Here is an 18,926-nt window from a genome sequence, read left to right as displayed (position 1 = left end):
CTGACTCATTTCTCCTCAGTGGAGATTTTTCTCCCTCACCTGTCCATCTCCTCATTTGAATTCCACACTGTCACTTGTCCACTCAAACTTAACATTGTCATCTATCGACCACCAGGTATCCTGGGAGAGTTGACACCTTGATAAGCTAATTTCCTAAAGATGGTTCACCGCTCTTCGTACTTGGCGACTTCAACCTCCCGACATCTGCCTTCGATTAATTTATTTCCCCTTCTTGCCCTCACCCTTTCCCAATCCCCTCCAACTCAAAAAGCAGGCAATACGCTTGACAATCTTTACTAGAGGCTGCTCGCCTACTAATCTCACTGCAACGCCTCTCCAGGTCTCTGATCACTACTTTGATTTCCTTTTCTGTCTCCCTTTCCTCCAATCCTGACCACTCAGCCACTACCCAGATGGTCGTGTGCGGACGCAATATTCTCTCTCTCCCACTACTCTTTCCTCTTCTATCATCTCTCCCTTCTGCTAAATCCTTCTCCCTCCTGTCTCCTGATTCTGCCTCTTCGACACTTCTCCTCATCCCATGATTTGCACTGTCCCCTTTTCTCCAGGTTGGCTCGGGCCTCCCCTCCTGCTCCATGGCTGAGTGACTGATTGCGAGCTTACAGAACAGGGCTGCGGGTAGCTGAGCAAAAACGGAGGGAAGTAGAAATGGAGGAAAACTAAACTTCCAGAAGACCTATAATCCTTTCAGTCCCTTCTCTTCCTCTGGATCTGCTGCTAAAGCCACTTTCTATCACTACATGTCAAGCTTCTGCCTCTAACCCTAGGAGGGTTAAAAATCTTCCACCCCCTCCAGACATCCGCTACTCAGTCCACTGGTCTCAACTCACACAGAACTACCCTAAGCCTTGACGTCTTTCTCACCTCTCTCTCGACTAGTGAGGTCTGGCCTCCAGACAACCTGCCATCCTCCCTTCTCCAGACTATCTCTGGAGACCTTCTCCCATTCCTGAATTCCCTCATCAACTCATCCCTCACCACTGGCACTGCGTCCCCTCAAGAAACCAACACTCTGACGTCAACTATAGACCTGTATCCTTTTCTTTCCAAAACACTTGAGGGTGCTGTCTCTGAACAACTTTCATCTCAGAATGATCTTCTTGACCCTAACCAACCAGGCTTCAAGACGGGTCACTGAGACTGCTCGTCACAGAGGCTCTCCACACTGCCAAAGCTGACTCGCTCTCCTCTCATCCTCCTACATCTATACCTTGCCTTCAACACCCTGAACCATCAGATCGTCCTCTCCACCCTCTTAGGGCTGGGCATCTCAGGCTCTGCACACTCCTGTATTGCATCCAACCTAGCAGGTCTCTCCTACCAGGTGACATGGAGAGGATCTGTGTCTGCCCCACATACTCACTACTGGTGTCCCCCAGGGCTCGGTTCTAGTCCCTCTTCAGAGTGCAAAGAACTTTGACGTAACCCTGGACAACACCCTGTCGTTCTCTGCAAACATCAAAGCAGTGACTCGCTCCGGCAGGTTCATACTGTACAACATCAGTATAGTACGACCCTACCTCACACAAGAAGAGGAACATCCGTAGAGTACGACCCTACCTCTCACAGGAAGTGGCACAGGTTCCTAATCCAGGCATTTGTCTTCTCCCGTCTGGACTACTGAAACTCGCTGTTGGCTGGGCTCCCAGCTTGCGCCATCAAACCCCGAAACTGATCCAGAACGCTGCAGCGCTCTTGGGTTTTCAACCTTCCCAGGTTCTGTAACCTTGTTCCTGCGCACACGCCACACAACCAAGACCGTGGTGCTCACCGACAGAACGAGAGGAACTGCCCCTCCCTACCTTCAGACTAAGCTCAACCCCTACACCTCAACCTGAGGGTTCCGTTCTGCCACCTGAGGTCTCTTGACCCTCCAGCCCAGTCCAAGCTCTTCTCTGTCCCGGCAGCCCAATGTTGGAACCAGCTTCCCCCTGAAGCTAGGACAGCACAGTCTCTGCCCATCTCCCCAAAAACATCAAACCCTACCTCTTCAAACAGTATCTTAAATAATCCTCCTCATCGTGACACCCTCCCTCAAAAAAAACAAAAACAACGTATCTATCAAATTCTGGTTATTGATGAAAAATGTACTTTCTATGCCTGTGATATGTAGTTGTCCCACCTCGCTATTTTAAGATGAATGTACTAACTAAGTCACTCTGGATAAGAGCGTCTGCTAAATGACTAAAAAGCCAAATGTATCATACTGCTATAGTGTGTGCGCCCAGTGGCTGACCATGTTTGACAGTCCCCAGGCCTCCCTCCTTCATGAGCGGTCCTATGAGCTCCAGCCGGCTCTGCATGTGCTGGTTGATGTGTTGTGTCCAGTAGCCGTCACACTGGTGCAGCCTGCGGAGGAGCTGCACCGTGGCCTCCAGCAGTACTGTAGTGCGGGGGGAACACAGTGGTTCACCAGGCAGCAGGTCACTGGGCATGCCTCTCATCTGGAGGTCACACAGCGCCACCTAGGGGTAGAGCAGGGTAGTGGTGAGTCCTACTTTAGTCCATTGAAAGCAGACTGATAGCATTATGCTTGTAACTTCAAAATGTTACAGACATCTACCTTGTATTAAAAGAGCCAATTAAAACCACACACACACACACACACACACACACACACCTTCTCTCCAGGGTTGCTGCTGTAGAATAACACACAAGGGTACAACTCCGTGGCCTCCACACCTTCAAAAGCAAGCTTAGGCTCCTGTCAACAAGACACAATATTAGGCATGTCCTAATCATATTCAGACGAATATCCTATGCCTGCCAGCAACAAATGTCATGGAACTCGACAATAAAAGTATTTTATTGTATCGTAATAATTGCCTTTTAAACTGAATTTAATTGGGTTGAATTTCATTCCCTTCCTCCCCAGGCTGTAAAATACACAGACCTTGTTGTTCTTGGCAAAAGAGATGGTTCTAGCCTCCATGTCCAGGATGCAGGTGATGGTGTCTCCCTGAGTGAAAGATGGCAGGGCCCGGCCCAGCTCCCCTCCGTGGTACAGACTACCGCTGTAGGCCCGGTACAGCCACATGTCTGTGGTGGTGCGGTGGTTGTAGTCCCGGATGGGCCAGCGAGACACCCCGATACAAGTGCCCTCGTTCCCTTTGTTCTCCTTGGTGATGTTGAACTGGAGAAGGGGTGATGAAGAAGTGGAATTAGGAGGATACAATGTTGCCCGATTTCATGATTTAGGCAACTTAACGTGTGTTTTAATCATTGACATTGTAGTCAAACTGTACAGAATCACTTATCTACAAATCATATTGAATCCTAAATACTTGTACTCAGTACGATCAAGGTTACCTAGACTAACCTGTGGCCCCGCACATTGACTCCGTACCAGTACCCCCTGTATATAGCCTTGCTATTGTTATTTTTCTGCTGCTCTTTAATTATTATTATTTATTTTTTCTTAAAGCATTGTTTCTTGACGTCATTTCCGGTCACAACTTGCAGACCTGTTTTCGAGTTGCTGTGCTGTGCGTTTTGTTGCCAACCTATTTTGCTACCTGACAACTTTACGGTTTTTACTTTTTAATTACTGTTTATATATATATATATATATATATATATATATATATATATATAAATAAAAAAAAAATTCTTCTTTTTTTTTTTTTTCACCCCCCCAACTTTTTCACTCCGGACGCTTTATCTGGACACGATTCGTCAGGACCTCCAACAGCCGAAGCTCAGTAGTAACATTAACATGATGCCTTCTAATTGCAGTCGCTGTACTCGCCTTACGGCGAGGATAGCTGTGCTACAAGCCCAGCTTCAGACGCAATTGTTAGGCAGAGGGTCATTTCAGTGTAGGAAAGGATGAAACAGCGTCTGCGCCACCAGTAATTACAGATAGTAGTATAAATCCCCTGGCACAGTCCCCGCAGCCGGACAACTTTCTCACGGTTTCTGGAAGGAAATGCTGTAGGAATGCTCAACCGGTGTCGCTCATTCAGCCGACAGAAACTTTCAACCGGTTTTCCCCATTAAGCAGCGAGTCGGAGTCAGAGGCCGAGTCTTCTCTGGTCTCTACTCCTCCCGTTACGGGGCCTGAGACGCCGAAGCTTCCCACCATTAGCTCTGACAAATTGAAAACTCTAGTCATTGGCGACTCCATTACCCGCAGTATTAGACTTAAAACGAATCATCCAGCGATCATACACTGTTTACCGGGGGGGCAGGGCTACCGATGTTAAGGCTAATCTGAAGATGGTGCTGGCTAAAGCTAAAACTGGCGAGTGTAGACAGTATAGAGATATTGTTATCCACGTCGGCACCAACGATGTTAGGATGAAACAGTCAGAGATCACCAAGCGCAACATAGCTTCAGTGTGTAAATCAGCTAGAAAGATGTGTCGGCATCGAGTAATTGTCTCTGGCCCCCTCCCAGTTAGGGGGAGTGATGAGCTCTATAGCAGAGTCTCACAACTCAATCGCTGGTTGAAAACTGTTTTCTGCCCCTCCCAAAAGTTAGAATTTGTAGATAATTGGCCCTCTTTCTGGGACTCACCCACAAACAGGACCAAGCCTGGCCTGCTGAGGAGTGACGGACTCCATCCAAGCTGGAGGGGTGCTCTCATCTTATCTACCAACATAGACAGGGCTCTAACTTCTCTAGCTCCACAATGAAATAGGGTGCAGGCCAGGCAGCAGGCTGTTAGCCAGCCTGCCAGCTTAATGGAGTCTGCCACTAGCACAGTCAGTGTAGTCAGCTCAGCTATCACCATTGAGACCGTGTCTGTGCCTCGACCTAGGTTGGGCAAAACTAAACATGGCGGTGTTCGCCTTAGCAATCTCACTAGGATAAAGACCACCTCCATTCCTGTCATTATTGAAAGAGATCATGATACCTCACATCTCAAAATAGGGCTTCTTAATGTTAGATCCCTTACTTCAAAGGCAATTATAGTCAATGAACTAATCACTGATCATAATCTTGATGTGATTGGCCTGACTGAAACATGGCTTAAGCCTGATGAATTTACTGTGTTAAATGAGGCCTCACCTCCTGGCTACACTAGTGACCATATCCCCCGTGCATCCCGCAAAGGCGGGGGTGTTGCTAACATTTACGATAGCAAATTTCAATTTACAAAAAAAAAAAGACGTTTTCGTCTTTTGAGCTTCTAGTCATGAAATCTATGCAGCCTACTCAATCACTTGTTATAGCTACTGTTTACAGGCCTCCTGGGCCAAATACAGCGTTCCTCACTGAGTTCCCTGAATTCCTATCGGACCTTGTAGTCATAGCAGATAATATTCTAATCTTTGGTGACTTTAATATTCACATGGAAAAGTCCACAGACCCACTCAAAGGCTTTCGGAGCCATCATCGACTCAGTGGGTTTTGTCCAACATGTCTCTGGACCCACTCACTGTCACAGTCATACGCTGGACCTAGTTTTGCCCCATGGAATAAGTGTTGTGGATCTTAATGTTTTTCCTCATAATCCTGGACTATCGGACCACCATTTTATTACGTTTGCAATTGCAACAAATAATCTGCTCAGACCCCAACCAAGGAACATCAAAAGTTGTGCTATAAATTCACAGACAACACAAAGATTCCTTGATGTCCTTCCAGATTCCCTCTGTCTACCCAATGACGCCAGAGGTCAAAAATCTGTTAACCACCTAACTGAGGAACTCAATTTAACCTTGCGCAATACCCTAGATGCAGTTGCACCCCTAAAAACTAAAAACATTTCTCATAAGAAACTAGCTCCCTGGTACACAGAAAATACCCGAGCTCTGAAGCAAGCTTCCAGAAAATTGGAACGGAAATGGCGCCACACCAAACTGGAAGTCTTCCGTCTAGCTTGGAAAGACAGTACCGAAGAGCCCTTACTGCTGCTCGATCATCCTATTTTTCTAACTTAATTGAGGAAAATAAGAACAATCCGAAATTCCTTTTTGATACTGTCGCAAAGCTAACTAAAAAGCAGCATTCCCCAAGAGAGGATGACTTTCACTTTAGCAGTGATAAATTCATGAACTTCTTTGAGGAAAAATTATGATTATTAGAAAGCAAATTACAGACTCCTCTTTAAATCTGCGTATTCCTTCAAAGCTCAGTTGTCCTGAGTCTGCACAACTCTGCCTGGACCTAGGATCAAGAGAGACGCTCACGTGTTTTAGTACTATATCTCTTGACACAATGATGAAAATAATCATGGCCTCTAAACCTTCAAGCTGCATACTGGACCCTATTCCAACTAAACTACTGAAAGAGCTGCTTCCTGTGCTTGGCCCTCCTATGTTGAACATAATAAACGGCTCTCTATCCACCGGATGTGTACCAAACTCACTAAAAGTGGCAGTAATAAAGCCTCTCTTGAAAAAGCCAAACCTTGACCCAGAAAATATAAAAAACTATCGGCCTATATCGAATCTTCCATTCCTCTCAAAAATTTTAGAAAAGGCTGTTGTGCAGCAACTCACTGCCTTCCTGAAGACAAACAATGTATACGAAATGCTTCAGTCTGGTTTTAGACCCCATCATAGCACTGAGACGGCACTTGTGAAGGTGGTAAATGACATTTTAATGGCATCGGACCGAGGCTCTGCATCTGTCCTCGTGCTCCTAGACCTTAGTGCTGCTTTTGATACCATCGATCACCACATTCTTTTGGAGAGATTGGAAACCCAAATTGGTCTACACGGACAAGTTCTGGCCTGGTTTAGCTCTTATCTGTCGGAAAGATATCAGTTTGTCTCTGTGAATGGTTTGTCCTCTGACAAATCAACTGTAAATTTCGGTGTTCCTCAAGGTTCCGTTTTAGGACCACTATTGTTTTCACTATATATTTTACCTCTTGGGGATGTTATTCGAAAACATAATGTTAACTTTCACTGCTATGCGGATGACACACAGCTGTACATTTCAATGAAACATGGTGAAGTACCAAAATTGCCCTTGCTAGAAGCATGTGTTTCAGACATAAGGAAGTGGATGGCTGCAAACTTTCTACTTTTAAACTCAGACAAAACAGAGATGCTTGTTCTTGGTCCCAAGAAACAAAGAGATCTTCTGTTGAATCTGACAATTAATCTTAATGGTTGTACAGTCGTCTCAAATAAAACTGAAGGACCTCGGCATTACTCTGGACCCTGATCTCTCTTTTGAAGAACATATCAAGACCATTTCAAGGACAGCTTTTTTCCATCTACGTAACATTGCAAAAATCAGAAACTTTGTCCAAAAATGATGCAGAAAAATTAATCCATGCTTTTGTCACTTCTAGGTTACACTACTGCAATGCTCTACTTTCCGGCTACCCGGATAAAGCACTAAATAAACTTCAGTTAGTGCTAAATACGGCTGCTAGAATCCTGACTAGAACCAAAAAATGTGATCATATTACTCCAGTGGTACTATATCTGGCTTCCTGTCAAAGCAAGGGCTGATTTCAAGGTTTTACTGCTAACCTACAAAGCATTACATGGGCTTGCTCCTACCTATCTCTCTGATTTGGTCCTGCCGTACATACCTACACGTATGCTACGGTCACAAGACGCAGGCCTCCTAATTGTCCCTAGAATTTCTAAGCAAACAGCTGGAGGCAGGGCTTTCTCCTATAGAGCTCCATTTTTATGGAACGGTCTGCCTACCCATGTCAGAGACGCAAACTCGGTCTCAACCTTTAAGTCTTTACTAAAGACTCATCTCTTCAGTGGGTCATATGATTGAGTGTAGTCTGGCCCAGGAGAGGGAAGGTGAACGGAAAGGCTCTGGAGCAACGAACCACCCCTGCTGTCTCTGCCTGGCCGGTTCCCCTCCTTCCACTGGGATTCTCTGCCTCTAACCCTATTACAGGGGCTGAGTCACTGGCTTACTGGGGCTCACTCATGCCGTCCCTGGAAGGGGTGCGTCACCTGAGTGAGTTGATTCACTGATGTGGTCATCCTGTCTGGGTTGCCCCCCCCTTGGGTTGTGCCATGGCGGAGATCTTTGCGGGCTATACTCAGCTGTCTCAGGGTGGTAAGTTGGTGGTTGAAGATATCCCTCTAGTGGTGTGGGGGCTGTGCTTTGGCAAAGTGGGTGGGGTTATATCCTTCCTGTTTGGCCCTGTCCGGGGGTGTCCTCGGATGGGGCCACAGTGTCTCCTGACCCCTCCTGTCTCAGCCTCCAGTATTTATGCTGCAGTAGTTTATGTGTCGGGGGGCTGGGGTCAGTTTGTTATATCTGGAGTACTTCTCCTGTCCAATTCGGTGTCCTGTGTGAATCTAAGTGTGCGTTCTCTAATTCTCTCCTTCTCTCTCTCAGAGGACCTGAGCCCTAGGACCATGCCCCAGGACTACCTGACATGATGACTCCTTGCTGTCCCCAGTCCACCTGGCCGTGCTGCTGCTCCAGTTTCAACTGTTCTGCCTTATTATTATTCGACCATGCTGGTCATTTATGAACATTTGAACATCTTGGCCATATTCTGTTATAATCTCCACCCGGCACAGCCGGAAGAGGACTGGCCACCCCACATATGCTCTCTCTAATTCTCTTTCTTTCTCTCTCTCGGAGGACCTGAGCCCTAGGACCATGCCCCAGGACTACCTGACATGATGACTCCTTGCTGTCCCCAGTCCACCTGGCCGTGCTGCTGCTCCAGTTTCAACTGTTCTGCTTTATTATTATTCGACCAAGCTGGTCATTTATGAACATTTGAACATCTTGGCCATGTTCTGTTATAATCTCTACCCGGCACAGCCAGAAGAGGACTGGCCACCCCACATAGCCTGGTTCCTCTCTAGGTTTCTTCCTAGGTTTTGGCCTTTCTAGGGAGTTTTTCCTAACCACTGTGCTTCTACACCTGCATTGCTTGCTGTTTGTGGGGTTTTAGGCTGGGTTTCTGTACAGCACTTTGAGATATCAGCTGATGTACAAAGGGCTATATAAATAAATTTGATTTGATTTGTTGGTTAAGAGCTTGTAAGTAAGCATTTCACAGTAAGGTTTACACATGTTGTATTCTGTGCATCTGACAAATCAAATTTGATTAGCGATTCTGTGCCTCACCTTGAATCCTAAAATACTACTACTACTCAGTACGATCAAGATTAGAGATACTGTGCCTCACCTTGCTCAAATGGATCCCCTCAAACACACTGATTAACTAGTACAGACAGTCTACAGTCCATAAAAAGCAGCCTGAGGTGATGTGGCAAGGCGGTAGCGACGAGGCCGTACACCTTCCCTTCTGATCCATCTTATATTATCCTGTACATTTTCCTCATTAAATAAAGTACTTTAATACCTCCCCCTTACCTTCCATATAAAGCAGCCGGAGTTGATGGCTGTAGTGGCGAGGCCGTACCCCTTCCCTCCTGATCCATGAGACAGGACGTTGCCACTCTCCAACGAGCAGCAGATTAGCTTGTAGGGGTCAAAGGAGAAGTCTCCAATAGGAATAGACTCATCCTCACTTCCTGGGTCCTGGAACACAGCATGAACATGTATAACATTTAGCATACGCTTTTATCCTAAGTAACTTAGAGTAGGTTCCTAACCCACGACCTTACAGGGACGTTCCTGACCCATGGCCTTACAGGGACGTTCCTGACCCACGACCTTACAGGGACGTTCCTGACCCACGACCTTACAGGGACGTTCCTGACCCAAGGCCTTACAGGGACGTTCCTGACCCACGACCTTACAGGGACGTTCCTGACCCACGACCTTACAGGGACGTTCCTGACCCACGACCTTACAGGGACGTTCCTGACCCACGGCCTTACAGGGACGTTCCTGACCCACGGCCTTACAGGGACGTTCCTGACCCACGACCTTACAGGGACGTTCCTGACCCACGACCTTACAGGGACGTTCCTGACCCACGACCTTACAGGGACGTTCCTGACCCACGACCTTACAGGGACGTTCCAAGACCCACGACCTTACAGGGACATTCCTGACCCACGACCTTACAGGGACGTTCCTGACCCACGACCTTACAGGGACGTTCCTGACCCACGACGATCAAGCTACCAACTGAGATACACAGGACCACATTACTCAAACTCAACAAACACCACACCAATTTAATTTAAATGTCCATGATATTGTAACTGTGAATACCCTGTTGGAGCTCTCTGCTGTTTTCTCTTGGTTCTTCTTCACAGCTAAAGGCTCCTCCCACATACACACTGAGAGAAGCCCAAACAGCTGATCAACTATCTGAAAAGGGGAGGGAGGGGAAAAGTGGAAGAGGAGAAAACAAGTAAGTTCCATGCTTTATAACTGGTAGGTACAGACAGACAGTAGAATACTCTGTGGTCTTCATCAGACAGACAGCAGACTACTCTGTGGTCTCAGACAGACAGAGACAATAGACTACTCTGTGGTCTCAGACAGACAGAGACAATAGACTACTCTGTGGTCTCAGACAGACAGAGACAATAGAATACTCTGTGGTCTCAGACAGACAGAGACAGCAGACTACTCTGTGGTCTCAGACAGACAGAGACAGCAGACTACTCTGTGGTCTCAGACAGACAGAGACAGTAGAATACTCTGTGGTCTTTATCAGACAGACAGAGACAATAGAATACTCTGTGGTCTCAGACAGACAGAGACAATAGAATACTCTGTGGTCTCAGACAGACAGAGACAGTAGAATACTCTGTGGTCTCAGACAGACAGAGACAGTAGAATACTCTGTGGTCTCAGACAGAGACAGTAGAATATTATGTGGTCTCAGACAGACAGAGACAATAGACTACTCTGTGGTCTCAGACAGACAGAGACAATAGACTACTCTGTGGTCTCAGACAGACAGAGACAATAGAATACTCTGTGGTCTCAGACAGACAGAGACAGCAGACTACTCTGTGGTCTCAGACAGACAGAGACAGCAGACTACTCTGTGGTCTCAGACAGACAGAGACAGTAGAATACTATGTGGTCTCAGACAGAGACAGTAGAATACTCTGTGGTCTCAGACAGAGACAGTAGAATACTCTGTGGTCTCAGACAGACAGAGACAGTAGAATACTCTGTGGTCTCAGACAGACAGAGACAGCAGAATACTCTGTGGTCTCAGACAGACAGAGACAATAGAATACTCTGTGGTCTTTATCAGACAGACAGAGACAGTAGAATACTCTGTGGTCTCAGACAGACAGAGACCGCAGACTACTCTGTGGTCTCAGACAGACAGAGACAATAGAATACTCTGTGGTCTTTATCAGACAGACAGAGACAGTAGAATACTCTGTGGTCTCAGACAGAGACAGTAGAATACTCTGTGGTCTCAGACAGACAGAGACAGTAGAATACTATGTGGTCTCAGACAGACAGAGACAGTAGAATACTCTGTGGTCTCAGACAGAGACAGTAGAATACTCTGTGGTCTCAGACAGACAGAGACAGTAGAATACTCTGTGGTCTCAGACAGACAGAGACAGTAGAATACTCTGTGGTCTCAGACAGACAGAGACAATAGAATACTCTGTGGTCTTTATCAGACAGAGACAGTAGAATACTCTGTGGTCTCAGACAGACAGAGACAATAGAATACTCTGTGGTCTTTATCAGACAGAGACAATAGAATACTCTGTGGTCTTTATCAGACAGAGACAATAGAATACTCTGTGGTCTCAGACAGACAGAGACAGCAGACTACTCTGTGGTCTCAGACAGACAGAGACAGCAGACTACTCTGTGGTCTCAGACAGACAGAGACAGTAGAATACTCTGTGGTCTCAGACAGAGACAGTAGAATACTATGTGGTCTCAGACAGAGACAGTAGAATACTATGTGGTCTCAGACAGACAGAGACAGTAGAATACTATGTGGTCTCAGACAGAGACAGTAGAATACTATGTGGTCTCAGACAGAGACAGTAGAATACTCTGTGGTCTTTATCAGACAGACAGAGACAGTAGAATACTCTGTGGTCTCAGACAGACAGAGACAGCAGACTACTCTGTGGTCTCAGACAGACAGAGACAATAGAATACTCTGTGGTCTCAGACAGACAGAGACAATAGAATACTCTGTGGTCTCAGACAGAGACAGTAGAATACTCTGTGGTCTCAGACAGACAGAGACAGTAGAATACTCTGTGGTCTCAGACAGACAGAGACAGTAGAATACTCTGTGGTCTCAGACAGAGACAGTAGAATACTCTGTGGTCTCAGACAGACAGAGACAGTAGAATACTATGTGGTCTCAGACAGACAGAGACAGTAGAATACTCTGTGGTCTCAGACAGAGACAGTAGAATACTCTGTGGTCTCAGACAGACAGAGACAGTAGAATACTCTGTGGTCTCAGACAGACAGAGACAGTAGAATACTCTGTGGTCTCAGACAGACAGAGACAGTAGAATACTCTGTGGTCTCAGACAGACAGAGACAGTAGAATACTCTGTGGTCTCAGACAGACAGAGACAATAGAATACTCTGTGGTCTTTATCAGACAGAGACAATAGAATACTCTGTGGTCTTTATCAGACAGAGACAATAGAATACTCTGTGGTCTCAGACAGACAGAGACAGTAGAATACTCTGTGGTCTCAGACAGACAGAGACAATAGAATACTCTGTGGTCTTTATCAGACAGAGACAGTAGAATACTCTGTGGTCTCAGACAGACAGAGACAATAGAATACTCTGTGGTCTTTATCAGACAGAGACAATAGAATACTCTGTGGTCTTTATCAGACAGAGACAATAGAATACTCTGTGGTCTCAGACAGACAGAGACAGCAGACTACTCTGTGGTCTCAGACAGACAGAGACAGCAGACTACTCTGTGGTCTCAGACAGACAGAGACAGTAGAATACTCTGTGGTCTCAGACAGAGACAGTAGAATACTATGTGGTCTCAGACAGAGACAGTAGAATACTATGTGGTCTCAGACAGACAGAGACAGTAGAATACTATGTGGTCTCAGACAGAGACAGTAGAATACTATGTGGTCTCAGACAGAGACAGTAGAATACTCTGTGGTCTTTATCAGACAGACAGAGACAGTAGAATACTCTGTGGTCTCAGACAGACAGAGACAGCAGACTACTCTGTGGTCTCAGACAGACAGAGACAATAGAATACTCTGTGGTCTCAGACAGACAGAGACAATAGAATACTCTGTGGTCTCAGACAGAGACAGTAGAATACTCTGTGGTCTCAGACAGACAGAGACAGTAGAATACTCTGTGGTCTCAGACAGACAGAGACAGTAGAATACTCTGTGGTCTCAGACAGACAGAGACAGTAGAATACTATGTGGTCTCAGACAGACAGAGACAGTAGAATACTCTGTGGTCTCAGACAGACAGAGACAGTAGAATACTCTGTGGTCTCAGACAGACAGAGACAGTAGAATACTCTGTGGTCTCAGACAGACAGAGACAGTAGAATACTCTGTGGTCTCAGACAGACAGAGACAGTAGAATACTCTGTGGTCTCAGACAGACAGAGACAGTAGAATACTCTGTGGTCTCAGACAGACAGAGACAATAGAATACTCTGTGGTCTTTATCAGACAGAGACAATAGAATACTCTGTGGTCTTTATCAGACAGAGACAATAGAATACTCTGTGGTCTCAGACAGACAGAGACAGCAGACTACTCTGTGGTCTCAGACAGACAGAGACAGCAGACTACTCTGTGGTCTCAGACAGACAGAGACAGTAGAATACTCTGTGGTCTCAGACAGAGACAGTAGAATACTATGTGGTCTCAGACAGAGACAGTAGAATACTCTGTGGTCTCAGACAGAGACAGTAGAATACTATGTGGTCTCAGACAGAGACAGTAGAATACTATGTGGTCTCAGACAGAGACAGTAGAATACTCTGTGGTCTCAGACAGAGACAGTAGAATACTCTGTGGTCTCAGACAGACAGAGACAGTAGAATACTATGTGGTCTCAGACAGACAGAGACAGTAGAATACTCTGTAGTCTCAGACAGACAGAGACAATAGAATACTCTGTGGTCTTTATCAGACAGACAGAGACAGTAGAATACTCTGTGGTCTCAGACAGAGACAGTAGAATACTATGTGGTCTCAGACAGACAGAGACAGTAGAATACTCTGTGGTCTCAGACAGACAGAGACAGTAGAATACTCTGTGGTCTCAGACAGAGACAGTAGAATACTCTGTGGTCTCAGACAGACAGAGACAGTAGAATACTCTGTGGTCTCAGACAGAGACAGTAGAATACTATGTGGTCTCAGACAGAGACAGTAGAATACTCTGTGGTCTCAGACAGAGACAGTAGAATACTCTGTGGTCTCAGACAGAGACAGTAGAATACTATGTGGTCTCAGACAGACAGAGACAGTAGAATACTATGTGGTCTCAGACAGACAGAGACAGTAGACTACTCTGTGGTCTCAGACAGAGACAGTAGAATACTATGTGGTCTCAGACAGACAGAGACAGTAGAATACTCTGTGGTCTCAGACAGAGACAGTAGAATACTATGTGGTCTCAGACAGACAGAGACAGTAGAATACTATGTGGTCTCAGACAGACAGAGACAATAGAATACTCTGTGGTCTTTATCAGACAGAGACAGTAGAATACTCTGTGGTCTCAGACAGACAGAGATAGTAGAATACTCTGTGGTCTCAGACAGAGACAGTAGAATACTATGTGGTCTCACCTGTTCAATCTGTGCTGTATCAGAACAGGCCGGTAACAGACCTTCCAGAATGTGGAAGGCTAACAGTTTGGTTCTCAAGTTCCGGAATCGTGGAGAACCTAATAGAAACGTCACATCTCCATTTCAAGCAGCTGATCAAGTTATATTTGATAAACATTTTAAAAGGTGATACAAGTGCAGAGACATGACACATCCCCGCAATCTTCTGAATTACAATTTTCCGCAGTGTAAAGAGAAACAGAACGGAGTTGACTGCGTTCAGCCCTTACCAGAAGAGCACTTGTGTGAGATGATGGTCATGAGTGGATCGATCCACTTGATGAAGGCAGAGACTCTCTTGGTCACCCTTAGCGACAGGATACGCCTCAGGAATACCAAGAAGTCAGCGAGCTGAGACTCAATGACCCTACTGCTCCGCACCATCTCCATCCCTACAGAGAAATGTAAACTGTGAAGGTTCATCCCACCTGACATTATGTCCACTCCGGCTAACATCTCATACTGGTCCACAACAATGGCATTCATAAGGAACTGTGAATTATTTTTTTTATTTTTTTTTAACTCAGAACAAACACACATTAAAGTCATAACCAGTCTACTCTACGCGACAAATAGGTCATCTCCCCCTATGTTGTCCATGATATTTAAAAGCCTAAGTAAAAGTAAGTATTTCCCCCTCCAACGTTGCCTCACCCTCTATCCGGATCCTCTTGGTGGGGGTGTCCTGGTCGGCTTCCTCTGCTGCCGTGTTCTCTAGCGCCTCCTGCTGGTGGACCATGTGTAACAGACTCTGGAGCTGCTCACGCATCACATCCAGCAGGGCCTGAGACACGTCCAGAGGCAGGGAGTCCTCACACGAACTGGGGGACAGAACACACACACACACACGATGGACATCAGTGAGGCGGGAGGTAGTCTAGAGGTTAGAGAAGCCAGGTCTGCAACTAGAAGGTCGCAGGTTAAATAAATACATCTGGTGGGATTCTAAGTATCCTAGATGTCATATCCTGCTGTTGTGCACTAAGCAAGGCAGCTATATAACGATCAGCGTTGGCCAGCATCTCCAGCAGGCCAGCTCGACAGCTCCACTCGGCAGCATTCTCACCTGGCGTCCTATTTCCTTTCCTCATCCCTGTCGAGTCTACTCACCTAGCAGCGATGGCCAGTATCTGCAGTAGCCGGGCACAGGCCAGTTTTACGGCTCCATTCAGCAGCATGCTTCCTGACACAGAGGCTACTAGCCAGCGCTGGTTCATCAGAACACACGTGTTGTCTGTCAGCAACGACAGAATCTCCAGGATGCCAGACTTACAGACCACCACCAGATCTACTGGCTGGTAGTGGAAATTCAAGGCAAACACTGTGGCCAACAGCAGAGGCTGGTAGGAGCCTGAGAAAGAGAGACGGAATACACAAAAAAAAAGGGTTCAAGTCAAGTCTGGGTGGACACACTGCGAGCCTGATCCCAGACCTGTTTATGCCGTGGAGGCAACTCCTATGACCGAGATGGTAAGACATCACAAACATATCTGGGATCAGGCAAGGGGAAATCCCTGTCAGGGATGATTTATGTATGTATGGAAGCAGACCCTGGAGTCATGTTACTGTAGCCAGATCCGTTTGTGCCGTCTTGCCAATGGCCAAAAGAGTTGGCGACACGGAAACAAACAGATCTTGAACCAGTCTAAAGTAAAAGTGTTCTATAACATATTTGGACCCCAACCTGTCTGTTCCCTCTCCGTGAGGACCTTCTGTCTCAGGACTCGGACCACCTGCTGGTAGAGGGTGTGGGCAGCAGACTGCAGCTCTCTCTGGGTGAACATAGACGCCGACTGGGTCCCAGACTGGGGACGGAAATACAATCGGCGTAACATTAAAATACGACACGATCGACTTGAAATGACGGTTGTCACCCGGCAGAACTAGATCTCAGCAGTATTTAGCGCGTGCCAGTGAGTCTCGTCCTTGTCAGCACACAGGAAAGGCCTACTTTTCTACCTTCCTTAACGCATTGTTCATACTACCAGAGTAAACTTTTTAAAATTGCATTTTATTTTACCTTTATTTAACGAGGCAAGTCAGTTAGGGCGGCAGGGTAGCCTAGTGGTTAGAGTGTAGGGGCGGTAGGTAGTCTAGTGGTTTGAGTGTAGAGGCGGCAGGGTAGCCTAGTGGTTAGAGTGTAGGGGCGGTAGGTAGTCTAGTGGTTTGAGTGTAGAGGCGGCAGGGTAGCCTAGTGGTTAGAGTGTAGGGGCGGTAGGTAGTCTAGTGGTTTGAGTGTAGAGGCGGCAGGGTAGCCTAGTGGTTAGAGTGTAGGGGCGGTAGGTAGTCTAGTGGTTAGAGTGTAGAGGCGGCAGGGTAGCCTAGTGGTTAGAGCGTTGGACTAGTAACCGGAAGGTTGCAAGTTCAAACCCCCGAGCTGACAAGGTACAAATCTGTCGTTCTGCCCCTGAACAGGCAGTTAACCCACTGTTCCTAGGCTGTCATTGAAAATAAGAATTTGTTCTTAACTGACTTGCCTAGTTAAGTAAAGATAAAATTAAAAATAACAACTTCTTATTTACAATGACGGCCTATGAACAGTGGGTTAGCTGCCTGTTCAGGGGCAGAACAACAGATTTTTACCTTGTCAGCTCTGGGATTCGATCCAGCAACCTTTCAGTTACTGGTCCAACTCTAACCACTAGACTACCTGCTGACCCAGCTTTTTTCTGTTTGCTCAAGTAATTACTATCTACTACTATGGTGTGTGTCCCTGTGCAGTGATGATACATAACTGAATTTACAGTGTAGTGGTACATCTAGTCAAACTCACAGTGTAGTGGTACATCTGGTCTAACTCACAGTGTAGTGGTACATCTGGTCTAACTCACAGTGTAGTGGTACATCTGGTCTAACTCACAGTGTAGTGGTACATCTAGTCTAATTCACAGTGTAGTGGTTCACCTGGTCTAACTCACAGTATAGTGGTACATCTGGTCTAACTCACAGTGTAGTGGTACATCTGGTCTAACTCACAGTGTAGTGGTACATCTGGTCTAACTCACAGTGTAGTGGTACATCTGGTCTAACTCACAGTGTAGTGGTACATCTGGTCTAACTCACAGTGTAGTGGTACATCTAGTCTAACTCACAGTGTAGTGGTACATCTGGTCTAACTCACAGTGTAGTGGTACATCTAGTCTAACTCACAGTGGTTCGTCTGCTCTAACTCACAGTGTAGTGGTACACCTGGTCTAACTCACAGTGTAGTGGTACACCTGGTCTAACTCACAGTGTAGTGGTACATCTGGTCTAACTCACAGTGTAGTGGTACATCTGGTCTAACTCACAGCGTAGTGGTACATCTGGTCTAACTCACAGTGTAGTGGTACATATAGTCTAACTCACAGTGTAGTGGTACATCTAGTCTAACTCACAGTGTAGTGGTACATCTAGTCTAACTCACAGTGTAGTGGTACATCTGGTCTAACTCACAGTGTAGTGGTACATCTGGTCTAACTCACAGTGTAGTGGTACATCTAGTCTAACTCACAGTGTAGTGGTACATCTAGTCTAACTCACAGTGTAGTGGTACATCTAGTCTAACTCACAGTGTAGTGGTACATCTAGTCTAACTCACAGTGTAGTGGTACATTAGTCTAACTCACAGTGCAGTGGTACATCTAGTCTAACTCACAGTGTAGTGGTACATCTAGTCTGACTCACAGTGTAGTGGTACATCTGGTCTAACTCAGTGTAGTGGTACATCTAGTCTGACTCACAGTGTAGTGGTACATCTGGTCTAATTCAGTGCAGTGGTACATCTAGTCTGACTCACAGTGTAGTGGTACATCTGGTCTAATTCAGTGTAGTGGTACATCTAGTCTAACTCACAGTGTAGTGGTACATCTGGTCTAACTCAGTGTAGTGGTACATCTAGTCTGACTCACAGTGTAGTGGTACATCTGGTCTAATTCAGTGTAGTGGTACATCTAGTCTAACTCACAGTGTAGTGGTACACCTGGTCTAACTCACAGTGTAGTGGTACATCTGGTCTAACTCACAGTGTAGTGGTACATCTAGTCTAACTCACAGTGTAGTGGTACATCTGGTCTAACTCACAGTGTAGTGGTACATCTGGTCTAACTCACAGTGTAGTGGTACATCTAGTCTAACTCACAGTGTAGTGGTACATCTAGTCTAACTCACAGTGTAGTGGTACATCTAGTCTAACTCACAGTGTAGTGGTACATCTAGTCTAACTCACAGTGTAGTGGTACATCTAGTCTAACTGACAGTGCA

The 18,926-nt window shown here is 46.1% G+C and overlaps 1 protein-coding gene across 1 annotated transcript in view; it reads right to left on the bottom strand.

Moving 5' to 3' along the window:
- Positions 1–18,926, bottom strand: part of LOC135548087 (probable E3 ubiquitin-protein ligase HERC1) — a 114,003-nt gene that overhangs the window by 57,000 nt on the left and 38,077 nt on the right. Inside the window, 10 exon segments of the mRNA XM_064977339.1 lie at positions 2,258–2,486; positions 2,642–2,725; positions 2,915–3,154; positions 9,293–9,460; positions 10,103–10,201; positions 14,646–14,743; positions 14,915–15,076; positions 15,339–15,505; positions 15,795–16,035; positions 16,369–16,489. Of these exon segments, the coding sequence (XP_064833411.1) occupies positions 2,258–2,486; positions 2,642–2,725; positions 2,915–3,154; positions 9,293–9,460; positions 10,103–10,201; positions 14,646–14,743; positions 14,915–15,076; positions 15,339–15,505; positions 15,795–16,035; positions 16,369–16,489 (1,609 nt within the window).

The sequence above is a fragment of the Oncorhynchus masou genome, chromosome 11 (genome assembly GCF_036934945.1).
Source record: "Oncorhynchus masou masou isolate Uvic2021 chromosome 11, UVic_Omas_1.1, whole genome shotgun sequence".
NCBI classification, from domain to species: Eukaryota; Metazoa; Chordata; class Actinopteri; order Salmoniformes; family Salmonidae; genus Oncorhynchus; species Oncorhynchus masou.
The sequence above is the reverse complement of the archived record's forward strand: the minus strand, read 5'-3'. Positions and strand labels throughout refer to the sequence as shown.